The 16,437-nt window shown below is 41.2% G+C and overlaps 1 protein-coding gene and 1 pseudogene across 1 annotated transcript in view; both read left to right on the forward strand.

Annotated features, from left to right (window-relative positions):
* LOC136179606 (NLR family CARD domain-containing protein 3-like) overlaps positions 1-3,112 on the forward strand; it is a 360,535-nt gene extending 357,423 nt beyond the window's left edge. Inside the window, exon 15 of the mRNA XM_065956439.1 lies at positions 2,178-3,112. Coding sequence (XP_065812511.1) covers positions 2,178-2,196 — 19 coding nt within the window. The 3' untranslated portion in view covers positions 2,197-3,112. The remainder of the gene's footprint in view (positions 1-2,177) is intronic.
* A 2,928-nt stretch (positions 3,113-6,040) lies between these two features.
* On the forward strand, positions 6,041-11,169 carry LOC136179671 (electron transfer flavoprotein beta subunit lysine methyltransferase-like; annotated as a pseudogene).
* The last annotated feature ends 5,268 nt before the right edge of the window (positions 11,170-16,437 follow it).

The raw sequence follows: 16,437 nt of genomic DNA on the forward strand, positions 1-16,437 counted from the left end.
AATATACAAACAAATTACTACAAAAGTGATGAAAAAAACCAAAACAATACACCAAGAGGAAAGGAGAAAAGTCCAGAGGGCTCATCTATCAACAGTGTGTGAGCACAGATCTGTGAGTAATGAGTGTGTAAGAACATTCCCACGCAAAGAGTGGAATTTATCAACTTGTTCTTTTACTTAGAAATGTGTGTAAATATAAACACAGCTCTGAGCATGCTTACACACAGAATCTAGAGGTAGAACATTGAAACTACAAATAAAAAGATATTTGATAAGGGGGCGTGTCTGTCCGTAAAAAGACTTCCTGGAAGGCTGGTCTCAAGTTTCCTCGATCCTCTGTGCTGAAAATAAGAGACCTGAGACGTCCATCAACATGGCGGCACAGAACAACTTCCGGTTCAAGCGACGAAAAATAAGAGACATGAGGAGTAGCCATTCAGATTGAGAGCAGTTAGACATTCTTCATCAAACTGATTAGAGCAAAGTTCATGTTTGTTATTTCTCTCAGTAAACACATCACTCAACTGTCTGTGACGTGATGATGCCTTCAAGGTCTCTCGGTAAACACATCAGTCAACTGTCTGTGACGTGATGATGCCTTCAAGGACTCTCGGTAAACACATCAGTCAACTGTCTGTGACGTGATGATGCCTTCAAGGTCTCTCAGTAAACACATCAGTCAACTGTCTGTGACATGATGATGCCTTCAAGGACTCTCAGTAAACACATCACTCAACTGTCTGTGAAATGATGATGATGCCTTCAAGGACTCTCGGTAAACACGTCACTCAACTGTCTGTGACGTGATGATGCCTTCTAGGACTCTCAGTAAACACATCACTCAACTGTCTGTGACGTGATGATGCCTTCAAGGACTCTCGGTAAACACATCACTCAACTGTCTGTGACGAGATGATGCCTTCAAGGACTCTCGGTAAACACATCACTCAACTGTCTGTGACGTGATGATGCCTTCGAGGACTCTCGGTAGACACATCACCCAACTGTCTCTGACACGATGATGCCTTCAAGGACTCTCGGTAAACACGTCACTCAACTGTGACATGATGATGCCTTCAAGGACTCTCGGTAAACACGTCACTCAACTGTCTGTGACGTGATGATGCCTTCAAGGACTCTCGGTAAACACATCAGTCAACTGTCTGTGACGTGATGATGCCTTCAAGGACTCTCGGTAAACACATCAGTCAACTGTCTGTGACGTGATGATGCCTTCAAGGTCTCTCAGTAAACACATCAGTCAACTGTCTGTGACATGATGATGCCTTCAAGGACTCTCAGTAAACACATCACTCAACTGTCTGTGAAATGATGATGATGCCTTCAAGGACTCTCGGTAAACACGTCACTCAACTGTCTGTGACGTGATGATGCCTTCTAGGACTCTCAGTAAACACATCACTCAACTGTCTGTGACGTGATGATGCCTTCAAGGACTCTCGGTAAACACATCACTCAACTGTCTGTGACGTGATGATGCCTTCGAGGACTCTCGGTAGACACATCACCCAACTGTCTCTGACACGATGATGCCTTCAAGGACTCTCGGTAAACACGTCACTCAACTGTGACATGATGATGCCTTCAAGGACTCTCGGTAAACACGTCACTCAACTGTCTGTGACGTGATGATGCCTTCAAGGACTCTCGGTAAACACATCAGTCAACTGTCTGTGACGTGATGATGCCTTCAAGGACTCTCGGTAAACACATCACTCAACTGTCTGTGACGTGATGATGCCTTCAAGGACTCTCGGTAAACACGTCAGTCAACTGTCTGTGACGTGATGATGCCTTCAAGGACTCTCAGTAAACACGTCACTCAACTGTCTGTGAAATGATGATGATGCCTTCAAGGACTCTCGGTAAACACGTCACTCAACTGTCTGTGACGTGATGATGCCTTCAAGGACTCTCTGTCCCTTTAAGCTTCAAGTCACCAACATGAGTGACCACGAGAGCTGAAAGGTGGCGTGCTACTTTCCACGCCCACTTCACTTCTGAGCAGGACTGAAGTCCCTGCTGCTCTTCATACTGGATGTTCTGTATCACTGATAATCAGAATAATCATGATAACGATGATATTATATGATCAGAATAATCATGAAGTCTCTCTCAGAGTCTAATCTCTCATTTATCTCTTTTTATATCAACAGCTGGTGGAGGAGTCTTTAAAGAGAGGATCCTGCTGATCACAGAGCTGGAAGCAGCAGCTGGTGTGTTGGTGAGTCTTTAACTGGGCTGTGTTACTGGGAGACTGACGGACCAATCACAGCGCAGATGACTCTCAGTGCTGCAGTCTGAGCTGCTCTGAGATCAGCTCCACCGTCACACACAGGACCATGACCTCGGACATTTTTCTATTCTCATATTCTGAATTTAAACTGCTTCATGACTCAACAACCGAAGATGAACTCTTTGATTTGGATATAAATGTTTCTGTTGCAGCGCCACCCTGTGGACATGTGTAGTGGTGCAGGTTATTCATTGACTCATATTCACAGATAACAGTAGAAGTTGATTCCACCTGTGCAAGTTAAAGTGGGAAGTTGTGCTTTTAACCACGAGTCGTTGGTCGTCTGATAATAAATCAGTCGTCTCTTTGTTGGATCAAAACAAAGAGGAGGCTTCACTGAGTTTTTAAAAGAACTACAAACAGGATGTCTGGATCCAGGTGCAGAGTCAGCACCTGAATATTTGATGTAATATGAGATGATATAAAAAGAGCTGAATAACATGCAGACTCAATCATTGATATTCATTCATCATGTCAGGGTAACAACGGACACGTTATCAAACTATCTTTATTTTTAACTTCTGATGTTTATTACACTTTGATGTTTGAACCTTCTGTTTTTATTATCTCAGGATTTTAAATAGAAATAAATTCAATCTGTGGAGGGTTTTATTTGAATAATAATTCATGTTTAGGTTCTGTTGCTGCTATCACTGCTTTCTGCCAGCAGGTGTCACTGTTTCCACAGTTTTCTCCCAGACTGATCGATCTGAAGAGATTATTTCTCTGTCTGCTCTCTGTAATTTTCTTCTCCGCTTGTATTTGAAATAAAACTTTGTTTTCCACAAAGATCCACACATTTGTCCTTCTCCCCCCTCACCTGACTCTTACTCTTTATTTCAATCAGTAAAGGTGCGGTCTCTGTTAGTGAAAGTGTTCTGAGACAGACTCACATTTCATTCAGCTCCACAGTGTGATATTGTCCACACAAACATGCTGCTTCTACACAGAATTAGAGTAGAATGTGGTATTAAATAAATATAGTAAATTGTATAAATATATCTGATTTTTAAAGATTGTAAAATTATTTATTTCTTTGCTTCAAACTGGGGGAGGCTTTCACATGATCACGTCTTAAGGACTCACATAGCACTGACACAGGTTCACCACCAGGGGGAGCTGCAGCATTACGCTCTCTATAATGAAGCATCCAGTTGAACGTGATTGCAGAGAAACAAAAGATAATGGGCCTCATTCACTAACAGATATGTGCTTAAACCGTGTGTACGAACGTTTGAAGCACAAAATCAGGGGGCTCATCTATCAACAGTGTGTGAGCACGGATCTGTGAGTAATGAGTGTGTAAGAACATTCCCACGCAAAGAGTGGAATTTATCAACTTGTTCTTTTACTTAGAAATGTGTGTAAATATAAGCAGAGCTCTGAGCATGCTTACACACAGAATCTAGAGGTAGAACATTGAAACTACAAATAAAAAGCACCACGAGTGTCACAGCACGCCAGAATCCATCTCAACCTAGATGCATGTTCCCAGTTTTTTTAAATTCAAAACACAAAATAAGTGATTTTGTGTGGTTTGAAACAGACCCGTTGCCTAATTGGTGTGAAAACCTTAAAAAGTCGTCTGTGACAGGCGTTACTTTGAAATGTTACATCATGGCTGGTTTTGCATTATTAGATGATTTGGTGAAGCGTGCGCTCTGCAGTAAGTTCAAAAGAGCGCACTGATCCGTTTGGTCCAGCTTGTTCTGTTGGGAGAGCGTCACTGTTTGATTAATCCCCCAGAGAGAGCTGTGCCCCCGACCACGCTGTAAATGTTCAAGGGTGAAATTGTGGAGCAGATACTTCTGGCTTTTGTGCCGTGATGCGTTGTTATTTTTTGCACTGAACTTATTATCAAACTTCATCTTGGTGTTTTCTCCTCTGACCTGTCACCTTCTCTCATGCAGCATTTGTTCTTTTGTTAGTAACTTCCACTAAGTGAAAAGACTAATCATTTATCTGGGTCACTTAGCGCGAGAGTTACTAACCTTATTTTATCTCTTTATTTATTTATCTATTTATTTATTTCCCTTTTTTATTCAACCTCTTCCACTTCCATTCCTGTTGTTATGAAGCTCCTTTTCTTTTTATTACAAAAAAGTAATAAATGTAATGAGATGTCTTGTAGGAATGGATTGGGGAGCTGATGTTGCTGCCTTAAAATATATATATGTGGCGTTAATTAGAACTAGGATTGAGTATGGGAGTGTGGTATATGGATCTGCAGCAAAGACAACACTTGCAAAGTTAGAAATGATTCAGGCACAGGCTCTTAGGATATGTATTGGGGCAGTGAAATCATCTCCAATATGTGCACTTCAGGTAGAAGTAGGAGAGATGCCACTATGTTTAAGGAGGAAACAGCTATTAGCTAATTATTGGCTGAACTTGAGAGGACATGGAGATAGTCACCCAACAAAATCAGTGTTAAAGGATTGCTGGGAAAAAGAGAGAACAATTAAGTCCAGTTTTGGATGGATAGGGGATAGAGTGGCGAGAGATATGGGAGTGTATGACAAGGATATCAGTCCAGCTGTTTTATGGCCACCAGTTCCAATGTGGATGCTTGAGACAGCTGAAGTAGACTTGGAGTTACTAAAGATAAAGGAAAGGAAAAGAAATGTTGATTTAGTGAGTGAATTCTATGAACACATAGAACAGAGATATGGAGATCATGTACAAGTATTCACAGATGGATCTAAAGACCCTGTGACAAATGCAACAGGATCAGCTGCGTTTATCCCAAAAGGTTCAAGGTTGAAGTAGTGAAGAGAACGTCAGATTTCCTGAACGTGTACACAGTAGAGTTGTACGCCATTTTAGTTGCATTAGAATGTGTTGAGCAAATGAAAGGAAGGAAAGTGCTGATATGCAGTGATTCAGTCAGCGCTTTATACAGTATTCAATCAGGATCATCTCACAGTCGTCAAGATGTATTATATGAAATCATATTTACACATTCCCAGGTGGTTAAACAGGGGACAGATGTGATGTTCATGTGGGTTCCAACACATTCAGGTATAGCAGGAAATGAAAAGGTGGACAGGTTGGCAAAGGAAGCTGTAAAGAAAGAGAGGATTGATATTAACATCAAATGATCTCAGTCAGAGGGGAAACGAGTCACATGGAGTAAAATCAAACAGGAATGGCAACAATATCGGAACAATCAGACAAAGGGAAGACATTTATATTCAATTCAGAGGGAAATAGATAAAGTAAAATACAGAGGGAGCAACAGAAGAGAGGAGGTCGTAATGTCCAGGTTAAGAATCAGTCACAGTCATTTAAATAGCTCTCTACATATCACTGGAAAACATTCATCTGGTCTTTGTGAGATATGCAATCTAGCAGAAACAGTTGAACATGTAGTTATTAAATGTAGACAGTATGTAGCACATAGACAGAACATGATGTCAGAAATGGAGAGAGAGGGACTCGTAAGAAGAGATGTAAAAAGTATTTTGGAGTGTGGGGAGAGAGGGAGAGGACGAAGATGCTTGTTTAAATCTCTCTTGAGAACAGGTTTATTGAGGAGGATTTAGGAATGTGAGTAATAATTAAATCCAGCAGATGGCAGTAATGCAACTTTTTGGATGCCAGCCAACGAAGAAGAAAGTTGTGCGTTTTCATTTCTTATCGGGTTTTAAGATGTTAAAAAACGACAGAAGGTGACAGAGACATAAGAAGGGCTCTGACGAGTAGCTCCGTGGCTAACTGGTCATGTTTGGACTCTTTAAGTCCTCTACATGGAGCAGGTGTGTTAAAGGCTCGTTCACAGCATTCAGACGGAGGTGTGTGTCTCACAGCCGCAGATTTATCGGTGAAAACACGGAGGTGGTCGGATAGCAGAGCCTCACCCCGGAGCTCAGACTGAGGCTGTTCACTCCCAGCTGCAGATTCTGGACCTACGAGGACCCGTACTGGGCGATCTACTGGCCCGGAGGACAGGCGCTGTCACGGTGAGATCTCTAATATACCTGTTTCATTCACCTTTCACCTCTTTAGTAGTGACGTCACTAACAGCTGTTGGTGCACAGCTGCTTTACATCCCCGTTGTAAATCATTCAAACGACAAATGTCAAAGTTACTGGAAAATGATATGTACACTTTGAATTGTACAAAAATCTAGGTAACACTTTACAGGTCCGCAAATTTCGTCGTAATTAGGTGATAATTAGACAAACTTTTTTTTGATTTCATTGAAATTACCCCTGAATTTCATGACAATTGAGTGAAAATTAGCACGTAACCTCTTTGAAATAATGCCCGATCTTAATTGTAAGCAAGTCCTAATTGGTAAGTAACTGTTTTTTCCAATTTCTTTGAAATTACCCCCAAATTTCATGGTAAGTAGGTGACAATTATCAAATCATTTATTTGAAATGAAATCACAATTCACCACAAAATGATCACCGAGTAATTATATTCTGCTATTTCCAGAGAAGCAGGTGATAAATAGCTGCTCATTTCTTGAATACATTTCCAGTAAAGTAATATGAAGTTAGGTCCATGGTTTCCTCTAATTAGAATTACCTTGGAAATCTAAACGAAATAAATGTATTTATGAGCGCCCGCGTCTGCAGCAGCGCGTCTCGGTGTGATCGCGGCCTCAGAGGGCAGAACAAACACCTAGCTGTGGGAGTGTCACCCACCTGGGGGAGGGGCTACTGCCCTTTGTGATGTCATGAAGGGAACATCTCCAAACGGCCTGTTTGAGCACACATTTTCTGAAAAGTGGAGCAGGCAGAAGACGGAGAGGATGGACTTTTCTCATCATTGGGGGGTTTGTAGACGGACTAGAGACACATGTTAGAGTTAGAGGAACATGGGGGAGTGGGTTTAGCAGAATATGTGACCTTTAAAGTCGATAAATATGGTGTTAAAATATGAACTTTAATGCAGTTAAAATGAACAATGATTGTGGTGTTTCTCCTCACTCTGATTATATTTTCTCTTCTTTGCTGCTACGTCCACGTCCGTCATATTCGCCGGTTTGAATCTCGTCCAATCACTGAACTGTATCCACTCCTCCACTCACCTGTGCGCTGTCATTGTCTGGAGGAAACTGTAGTGACTTTTTGTATCAAATTTGGACCCAGATTAAACCTACATCCGAACCCAATGAAGCCGCAACATTTTGAAGTTCTGAATCTATTTTCTGTTTTCTTCACGGTGTAATTGTAGTCCTTAAAGTTTGCAAAGTCCTCTTCAGAGACCGGACCTGGAGGCCAAAGAACATGAGCACAGGAAGCTGTATTCATGGAGTCATAAAGCAGTGAGCCCTTCAACTGAAGAGACTAAAACAGACAAAGATTACAGTATGTATGGCTTTGCAGGGGCGTGGGGACAAGCTTCTTCACGCCCTCTTTTCACCATCTGATCTGTTCAACTTCATCTTTATTGGTAACTTTAAGGATTCACCTTTCTGTATTGCTGTACTGAACTTTCTTTCACCCTCCCCTGAGGGCTCCTTCCTGTGTGCTCTGCTAAATGCATTTTTACCCTGAGGCGCAGTTTCAGTTTATTAAGATACAGTTTACTGAGATACATATGATTATGCAGCATGACTACTTGACATAAATGTTGATTATTAGAGAATATAAGGTACATGCATACAGATGAGACACTACAAAACACACCAGCTCCGCCCAGAAACATCAAGAGTCAACCAGAACAAAGCAGAACAGTAAAATCCAGTGAGAGGACAGAGTCTCTGCAGACACAGTCACCACCACACATGTACGGAGGCCCAGAAGGGACAATGGAGCAGCTTTAGGAGAAGTCTGTATTTTATTTTGAAAAGATACCGACTCTATCTTTAATGAAGTTTTAATGAAATAAGATGATAATGATGATTTGTCCAATGAGACCACGCCTCCCAAACCGAGAAAGAAGTCATAAAGACGTGTTGGACGTGACACCATGAAGTTCGGACCAACTACAGGTTGATTTATTTTTTGAAATGTGCATGTGTCTTGGCTCAGTAGGAGACGTCTTAATAACGATATAAAAGCAAAAGTCCTGAGTCAATTGTTCAGCTGGTTCCCTCGTCTTCTCTATTGTTCTCACTAAACTCTCTGAGCTCCAGTGTTTGACTTCAGGACTTCAGCGGCTGCTCAGTGCAGATCTTTAGTGTTGTCAGGAGGTCCAGGACCTTAGCCACCTTTTAGTGAAGGACTTCTAACACATCAGACGCCTGGGACAAAGGCTCACTGTCATTTAAAGATTAGTTTGAGCAGTCGCTTCAATACGTTGAAATTATGCAACAAAGACATTAAGATAAAGGGGTGGCGATGGCCTAGTGGTTAGCTCGAGGGCCACAATGTGCAGAGACCGTAGGTTTGATTCCGACCTGTGGGACGGAGCAGGAAGTGACTCTGGCGTCTCGTTGGTTTCACAAACCTAAACAGCTGTTTTGTTTGTTTCTGTCTCTGTGTTCAGGTTTCTCCTGGACCACCCCGCAGTGTGTCGGGGTCAGACCGTTCTGGATCTGGGCAGCGGCTGCGGAGCCTCCGCCATCGCCGCCATTCTGTGCGGTGCCGCTCATGTAGTGGCTAACGACATCGACCCTAGTAAGCATTCATTCATCTCTTACTCTACTGTGTTATTTACTCACATCATGACATCACAGCATGGACACATTTTCAGGCTCTTATTTTGATAGGAACATTAAAACATTCGCTGCATGTCGTCAACGGGTGGAAGGTTTTTCTCTCGTGTGGTTGGCTGAGGTCTCAGATGGTTGACGCAAGAAGTCAAAAAGCTGTGATGGAGCTCAACATTATTTCATTTTAACGTATGAAATTTTGGGCGATTCAGGGGCGGCTGTGGCTCGGTTGGTAGAGTCGGTCGTCTCTCAACCGGAAGGTTTGGGGGTTCAATCCCGAGCTCCTGCAGCCAGATCTACGACGTGTCCTTGGGCAAGACGCTGAACCCTGAATTGCTCTCGCTGCTTCATCAGTGGCGTATGTGTGTCTATGAAAGGGATTAGTTATTTCTGATGGTCTCTTTACTCAGCAGTCTCTACCATCAGGGTGTGAATGTGTAGGTGTGACCTGCGGTGTAAAAAGCGCTTTGAGTCTTCAGAAGACCAGAAAAGCGCTTTACAAGCTCAATCCATTTATCATTGAGCTGCAACATTGCTGCATTTTTCATTTGGTTCGGTTTGCTTTCAGACTGCACTTTGTCAAACTAAGCAGAAACCTCCGGTCTTTAAAAATGAAGCCGATGCTGAGGTGCAAAATCCTGCAGTTCATCGAGTGTCCACTAAAGGCTGCATCCTTGTGCAGATCTGTAAGAAATGAAAAGTGAAGCTTTGTCAGGTCTGTCCTCCATGGAGGCCGGGTCGATCGTTTGTGATGCGTTTCAGGAATGCAGGGAATCTAACAATCATCAGCTTTTGTGACAGAGTCGAGCAGATCTGTGGCTGTAAATGAGTTTTTATCTAGAACAGACTTTTTTACTGCATGTATCTGGTTCTTAAGACAAACAAATCATTGTCAGAATCCCGTCTGTGGGAGGTGGTCCTCAGTGCAGATAATGTTCTGCCTGCTGTCAGTATCATGGGGACTTTAAATGAACTACAAACAGAAACCAGAAGACCTTTCCATTGAAAGTTTCTTGTTTTTTAGAAAAATGAATTAAAATGTTCTAAAATATCAGCGTCTCTATGCAATTTGACCAGAATTCAACTTTAATCATTTAAAAAAGTCTCCAGTAAAATCTGCTGAAACTTCTCAGGGGTACAGCCAGGGACACGAGGAACAAGAATCCATTGAAAGTTTCTTGTTTGCTAGCATTGTCTCTTCAAATATAATACTGCGTTGTTAAGTGTAAAAAATGGACCTTAACATGATATTAAATGTTTAACCGTTGAAGCGGTAGCTCACAGTGGGTGTGATTAACCTTGTTAAAGACTACACTTAATATTGGCGTGGCACGATCACGGACTGTCATACCAGCTCCATCATGGCTGAAAATGTCCTGGAAAAGTCCTGGAAAATGATCCCTGGAAAAGAGTGTGAACCCTGTATATAGACTGCTGTGATTAAAAGAAACACATGAACACCATGATTCCTTGAAGCCTAACCCTGTGACGTGTTAACCCGCCTGTTTGTGTTCCAGTGGCAGCCGTGGCGACGCACATGAACAGTGAGCTGAACGGCCTGCAGCCTCCTGTGTGTCTCACCCACAACATCATGGGTTCACCGCCCGCCGCCTTCCACCTGATCCTGCTGGGCGACATGTTCTACGACCAGTCCCTCGCCACCAGCCTGCACAGCTGGTTGAACCGCTGCATGGAGACCCACGGCACCAAAGTCCTGATCGGAGATCCAGGAAGAGCTCAGTTTGAGGAGCACGCCATCCGACGCCTCCTGAGGCCGCTGGCTCAGTTTGAGCTGCCCGACAGTGTGAGAGAGGAGAACTACGGCCTGAGCTGCAGCGGCGTCTGGAGCTACACACCTGAACTCTGAACACCTGAGAGAATTATTCTTCAAGAAAACATGGACTGTGTGAGGTTGAGAGGACTGTGTTTTATTTGAAAGTCACACAAACAAGGAAGGTTGGTACATTTGCCAATCTGAATGATCACTTCTTTTAGATATTTTAATGATCAGCTGTATCAAAACAACTCCCTCTCTTCTGTCTGTGTTCAGGAGAGGAAGCATGGCGCCGTGCTGCTGCTGCTCCGGTAGCCTGGTTAGCAGGGCGGGGCGATATGACCTCAAATCAATATCACGCTTAAAGGCAGGGTTGGTCATTTTCTAAAAGTAGCCTGATGTTGAAAGTAGCATTCCCTCAGTGCTGCGTCTGCAGTCAGGAGCAGTCCTCCTCAAATGATTTCCATGTTTTCAAGAGTGCAGATGTAAAAACGGCTGTGATGTCTGCTTTCAGTTTGACAACTACACACACTCACAATGTGTGTTTCATATTTCATTTTGAATTGATCCTTTATGAATCACTCTGTTTAATAAACATGAACACACACATGAACAAACAGGATCCTGTGGACATGCATTAATGGAGAGGTCTCAGAGTGAGGGGGCGGCCCACAGCGAGCGCTCCAGAGCAGTTTTGGGGTTCAGTGCCTTGCTCAAGGGCAGTGCTCAGGAAGTGGACTGGCACCTCTCCAGCTACCAGGCCAGGGACTTGAACCGGCGACCCTCTACCGCAACTGCCGCCCCCATTTCAATCAAAGACAAACACAGTTCTATGTGAGATGGATATACTTGTATCTTCAAACACACACACACTCTTTGTTCACACACAGGAGGCAGAGAGCACCTCCGTACCAGCAGTGGATTATCTCAGGAATGGTTTTTATTCATTCATTCATTTAATGAGGTGCAATAGCGTGACAAACTGGTGACATATACATGACAAATAAGGCACAGAAAAAACAAACAGACAAGGTCAGGACAGCAACGACAAAATACAATAAGAAAAGAAAGACAGCAAAAATACTGAGACATCAACAGACAGACTACAACTGATCTTTCTTTGTTCCAGCCCGCCCCTCGGTGACCTCTACCCTACAGTAGTTTATATCTGAATGCCTTACAGACCAGTTTCTCTCTCTTTAGAGATCAAACCTGAACAGGAGTGTGACCCGGCCGGGGCTACGTGTGAATCTGGCTCCAGCAGAGTCATCAGGCTGCTCACTTTGAAGCAGCTGGATAAGAGCTCGGCTGCTGTTTGGATCAAGCTTTGAATCTTTGTCCAGCAGGTGGCGCCATCCGTTTTATTTTTCAGACAAGTGAGCAGACTGAAAACAGGAACTGTAATGTATTATTGCTACTCAACGTTTTCACATGTAGGTGGCTCTGACTGCTGCGTTCAGGGACATAATAATAATCAGTGAGGACGTTCATGCCCTGCTCTGAATCGTCTTCAAGAAATATTCAAATGTTTAATATTATTTATAGATTATATTCAAGCATACTGAGACCTGTCTTCTGTTGTAAGGATATTATTTAGTCTATAATGTGTCAGAATATAAGTAAATATGACATAGATTGACCAACTAAACAGGATGTTTCTCAGTTTTGACGTTGAGCCCCCGAGAGGTTTACTGCACATTTAAGTCTTGCTGTTGGGAAATAAAACTTACAGATAAGATCAATAAAAAACAAATTGGATAATTTGAAACAAGAGTACAAATGTTTGGATTCTGCTGATTGTTCCAAATGTTCTGGTGTTGGCGGTGATGGAGTTGAAATCTGAAAGTTCATGCAAAGATAATAATCATATTTCTATAAAACAGCTGTGACATGGATCACATGTTAGTGTTAAAGTCTTTAAAGGTCTGATTAGTCTCCTTCATGGAGCTTCAGTACAGATAGGCCTACTTTGACTTTACTGGAATACTTTGATTTGTCAGAGAGGAATTTCAGTCAGGAGTTTGAACTTCTGCTGGATCTCCTTCACACACCCTCATCTTCTTCCTATTCTTCATATATTCACAGATATATGCATGTATTCAATTCATTAAACTTCCCTTAATCCTCCAAAGTCTGTCACAGAGCCGGCCCTAACCATTTTGGTGCCATAGGCATGATTTCTGCGGTAGCCCCTTAAATTGCAGCCAGTTTGACCACCAAAGACAATATTCATAGACTTAAAGAAAACTGGCATACATCTTTATATTTAACAGAATTTATTTATTTTAAAAATAAAAATACTTCTAAACAAACATGAATAAAATGGTAATAACTAATATTTCTTATAAATAACTACAAATAGCACGGCACTAAATATTTTAATAACAATTAGGCTGGGTGTCGTGAAAAAGTATGTGCCTGTTAAAGCAGCTTTCAGTTTGCAAACATTATCATGAATGACAATTAATTTAACTTAATATAGGCTACATGTCAGCAGAAAAGATGCATGGCAACGAATATATTCTATACCAGAACAGTTATATTTTAAATTATATACGCAGGGCAAGAAAATGATTTAAAAAAAACTAATGGGCTTAGGTTACTTTCTGAGTCTCTCTCAGTCAGTGAGTGATTCATGTCGGAGCTTCAGTCAGTACGTTCAGTGAACGAAACACTGAACGTGAACAAGCGAGACAGTGAGTCACCAGCCTCAGTCACACACACACACACACACACACACACACACACACACACACACACACACACACACACACACACACACACACACACACACACACACACACACTGTACTGACTGAAACACGATGGTTAGTGGATGTTAAAACAGTCAGCTGAGTTAAATTAAGTTGGATATAAAAGCCGTTTGCAAACTGACAGCAGATATAAAAAACACAAACATTAAATGTTCAATAATATATTTTCTACTTCCTCAATTTTGGAGACATGACAGGGAGAAGTAGGGGCAGGCTTTAGAGACACAGAGCTCCCGACCGACTCCTCCTATTGGTTCAGTCAGTAGGTATCACTGACATGAGAGGAGAGGGAGGGCGGGCTTTAGAGACTCTTACGGTCTGGAGAGAGAGAGAGACGGGAGAGAGGAGAGAGAGTTGAGAAATGAACGACTCTTCTCAGTAAGTGATTCAGTTCAGTTCGTTCACCCAGATGATTCGTTTTAAACGAATCCTTCATGACCGACACATCACTAGAAGGATCGACAGAAATCAAGAAGGAACAAAGAAACAAAACAACTTTACATTTCAAGCTTTTCCGTGAGAGAATACAGGAACACGTTTAGTCTAATGCGTGCAATGTATGTGTGGTTGTAAACAGCTATTGGGAACAGAAGATAAAATATTTATCAGTAAGAATCTGCCGATCTATGAGACCCATCCAAAAGGCCGATCTATTCACTTCAGTTATATGCCATTCTGTGTTTAAGGCAAATGTGCACACTACAGGTTTGCACTGGTATTCTGTGCACTTTGGAAGGTGGAGCAAACATAAAATGGAGGAAGCTAACAATAATTTCTTCAAGAAACAATGGTAGAAGCAGCATGGTCAGTTGGTGTAACTGGTTTGAGTCAATTGGTGTAACCAGTATTTCTCATAAACATATAATAAAATACAGGACAATTAAAGTGGATTAAAAGTAGTCCTCTATTGCAGTGAAATAACATGTTTTTTTTAAACAATTTTTACATAATTTGCCAAAAATTAATTAGAAAACAGAAGTGTTTTCAGCTCTGTGTCCCGCTCACTATTGAAAAAGGGCATAATTTATAAATTTAGGGATAATCCTAATAAAATCTAATTTCTTGTGCTATTTTAAAATGAAGTAATTACAATCATGAGTACACTTACACTCACATACTCTAGATGTATAAAATATTCAATATTCTTAATTTTTCAGTGGTTACACCACTTGACATTTTTATGTCCATTCTGTCTTACCTTTTGAACAAAATGGTGTAAATGTCATTTTAAAAAACACAAAACCAACATGAATACAAATCTCACATTTTAATGAACCTGATGCATGCTTTCAAAGTGTGTTTTTAAAAGATTTTTGAATTGGTCATCTGAACAACCCTTATTTATCACTGACCCTTATTTTTATTTTTTGATTGTATTTTGATAAACTTTATTAATCCTTGAGGGAAATTTGTTATTTTTAGGGACATGCTTCTCACACACATGAATCACACGCATGCACAAACAGGACCTGTGGACATGCAATGGTGGAGAGATGTCAGAGTGGGGCTGCTACAAGCTGCTAAGCAGAGAGTGCACCAGAGCAGTTGGGGGTTTGGTGCCTTGCTCAAGGGCACCTTGGCAGTGCTCCAGCTACCAGACAAACTTCCAGATTTGGTCCAGACCAGGACTTGAACCGGCGACCCTCCGGTTCCCAACCCAAGTCCCTATGGACTGAGTTACTGCCGCCCAAATGTAATGTTTCTTTGTTTCTTCAGCTTGTTGTACAAAGTGGAGATAGCGATGTATTAATAATATCCACATCTGTGATTTAAATGTTCTGCTTTGACTTGTGTCAACAACACCGGATAAACTTTTTTTCGGCTCACCGTGAGCCGTTTATCGACGGTCCTCTGTGTGCTGTGTTGCTCGTCAATACAAAGCACCACACATCCGCGTGTCCACCTTTAATACAAAAGTATAGATGTCAAACTGTTTGCAGGGGGAAACTGAAATTTACAGAGCAAATAGTGAAATAGTAAACGGATGCAGTGTGGACAGCCAGTGTGTGCGACGCCACACAACATATTAAATAGTAAAGGTCGGGTAAAAAATCAATACAGTATTGTATCGCGATATTTTATGTGGCGATATTATATAGTCTCATGGCAGCCAAGTATTCATATTTTTTATATGATGTTTTATTTATGCTTTTTTTTTTTTTTTTTTAACTGTTGAAGGGGTTTCAAAATTATTTTTGAACAAGTTGTATTGTTAAGAATTCATGTTCAAGTTCAATTAGACTGAAATACAAATAAAAAGACTGAAGTGAGATGAACAGACTGAGAATTTTATCTTATTTGACAAAATGATTCTTGATTTAGTTTAGTGTAGTGGATATAATATGCAGTTCAAAATATATTGTATCGCAATTCTCAGCATATCGAAAAATGTTTAAAATCGCAATAGAATCGTAAAGTGTCTCAAGTATCGGGATAATATCGTATTGTGGGGACTCTAGTGATTCCCACCTCTAACATACAGCGCTCACTGGTTGCTGTAAGAGGGGGAGTGGCCTATTCAAGACAGGGCATTAAAAAAAAAATGACACCTAGGCTGACTACTTTCATAAAACTGTTTAGGTAACATTAACATCCTCACGTCAATTGATTCACTCGTTATCCAAAACATTTTAATCAATTATATATTTATAATAAAATTACGAAATCCAATGGCAGTTAATGTTCGAATACTGTTATTATTTTTAATTATTTTTATATTACGTGTTCAACATCAAGATTATACAAGAAAAAAGACCAGATAAACAGTTGAGCATATGTCAGTGAACTATGAGGGCAAAAAACAATAACAAAATAATCTTTCATGAATCATAATCAAGGTAAACTGTTCAATTAATCGTGATGTTGATTTGAGGCCCAGCCCTATCACTCAGATCAACTTCTACTATTCTTCTTTTAATGTTTCTAACATCTAATAGACAATTAAAAAGTTATCTTTCACAATG

Source organism: Labrus bergylta, chromosome 7 (assembly GCF_963930695.1).
Source record: "Labrus bergylta chromosome 7, fLabBer1.1, whole genome shotgun sequence".
Classification (NCBI taxonomy): Eukaryota; Metazoa; Chordata; class Actinopteri; order Labriformes; family Labridae; genus Labrus; species Labrus bergylta.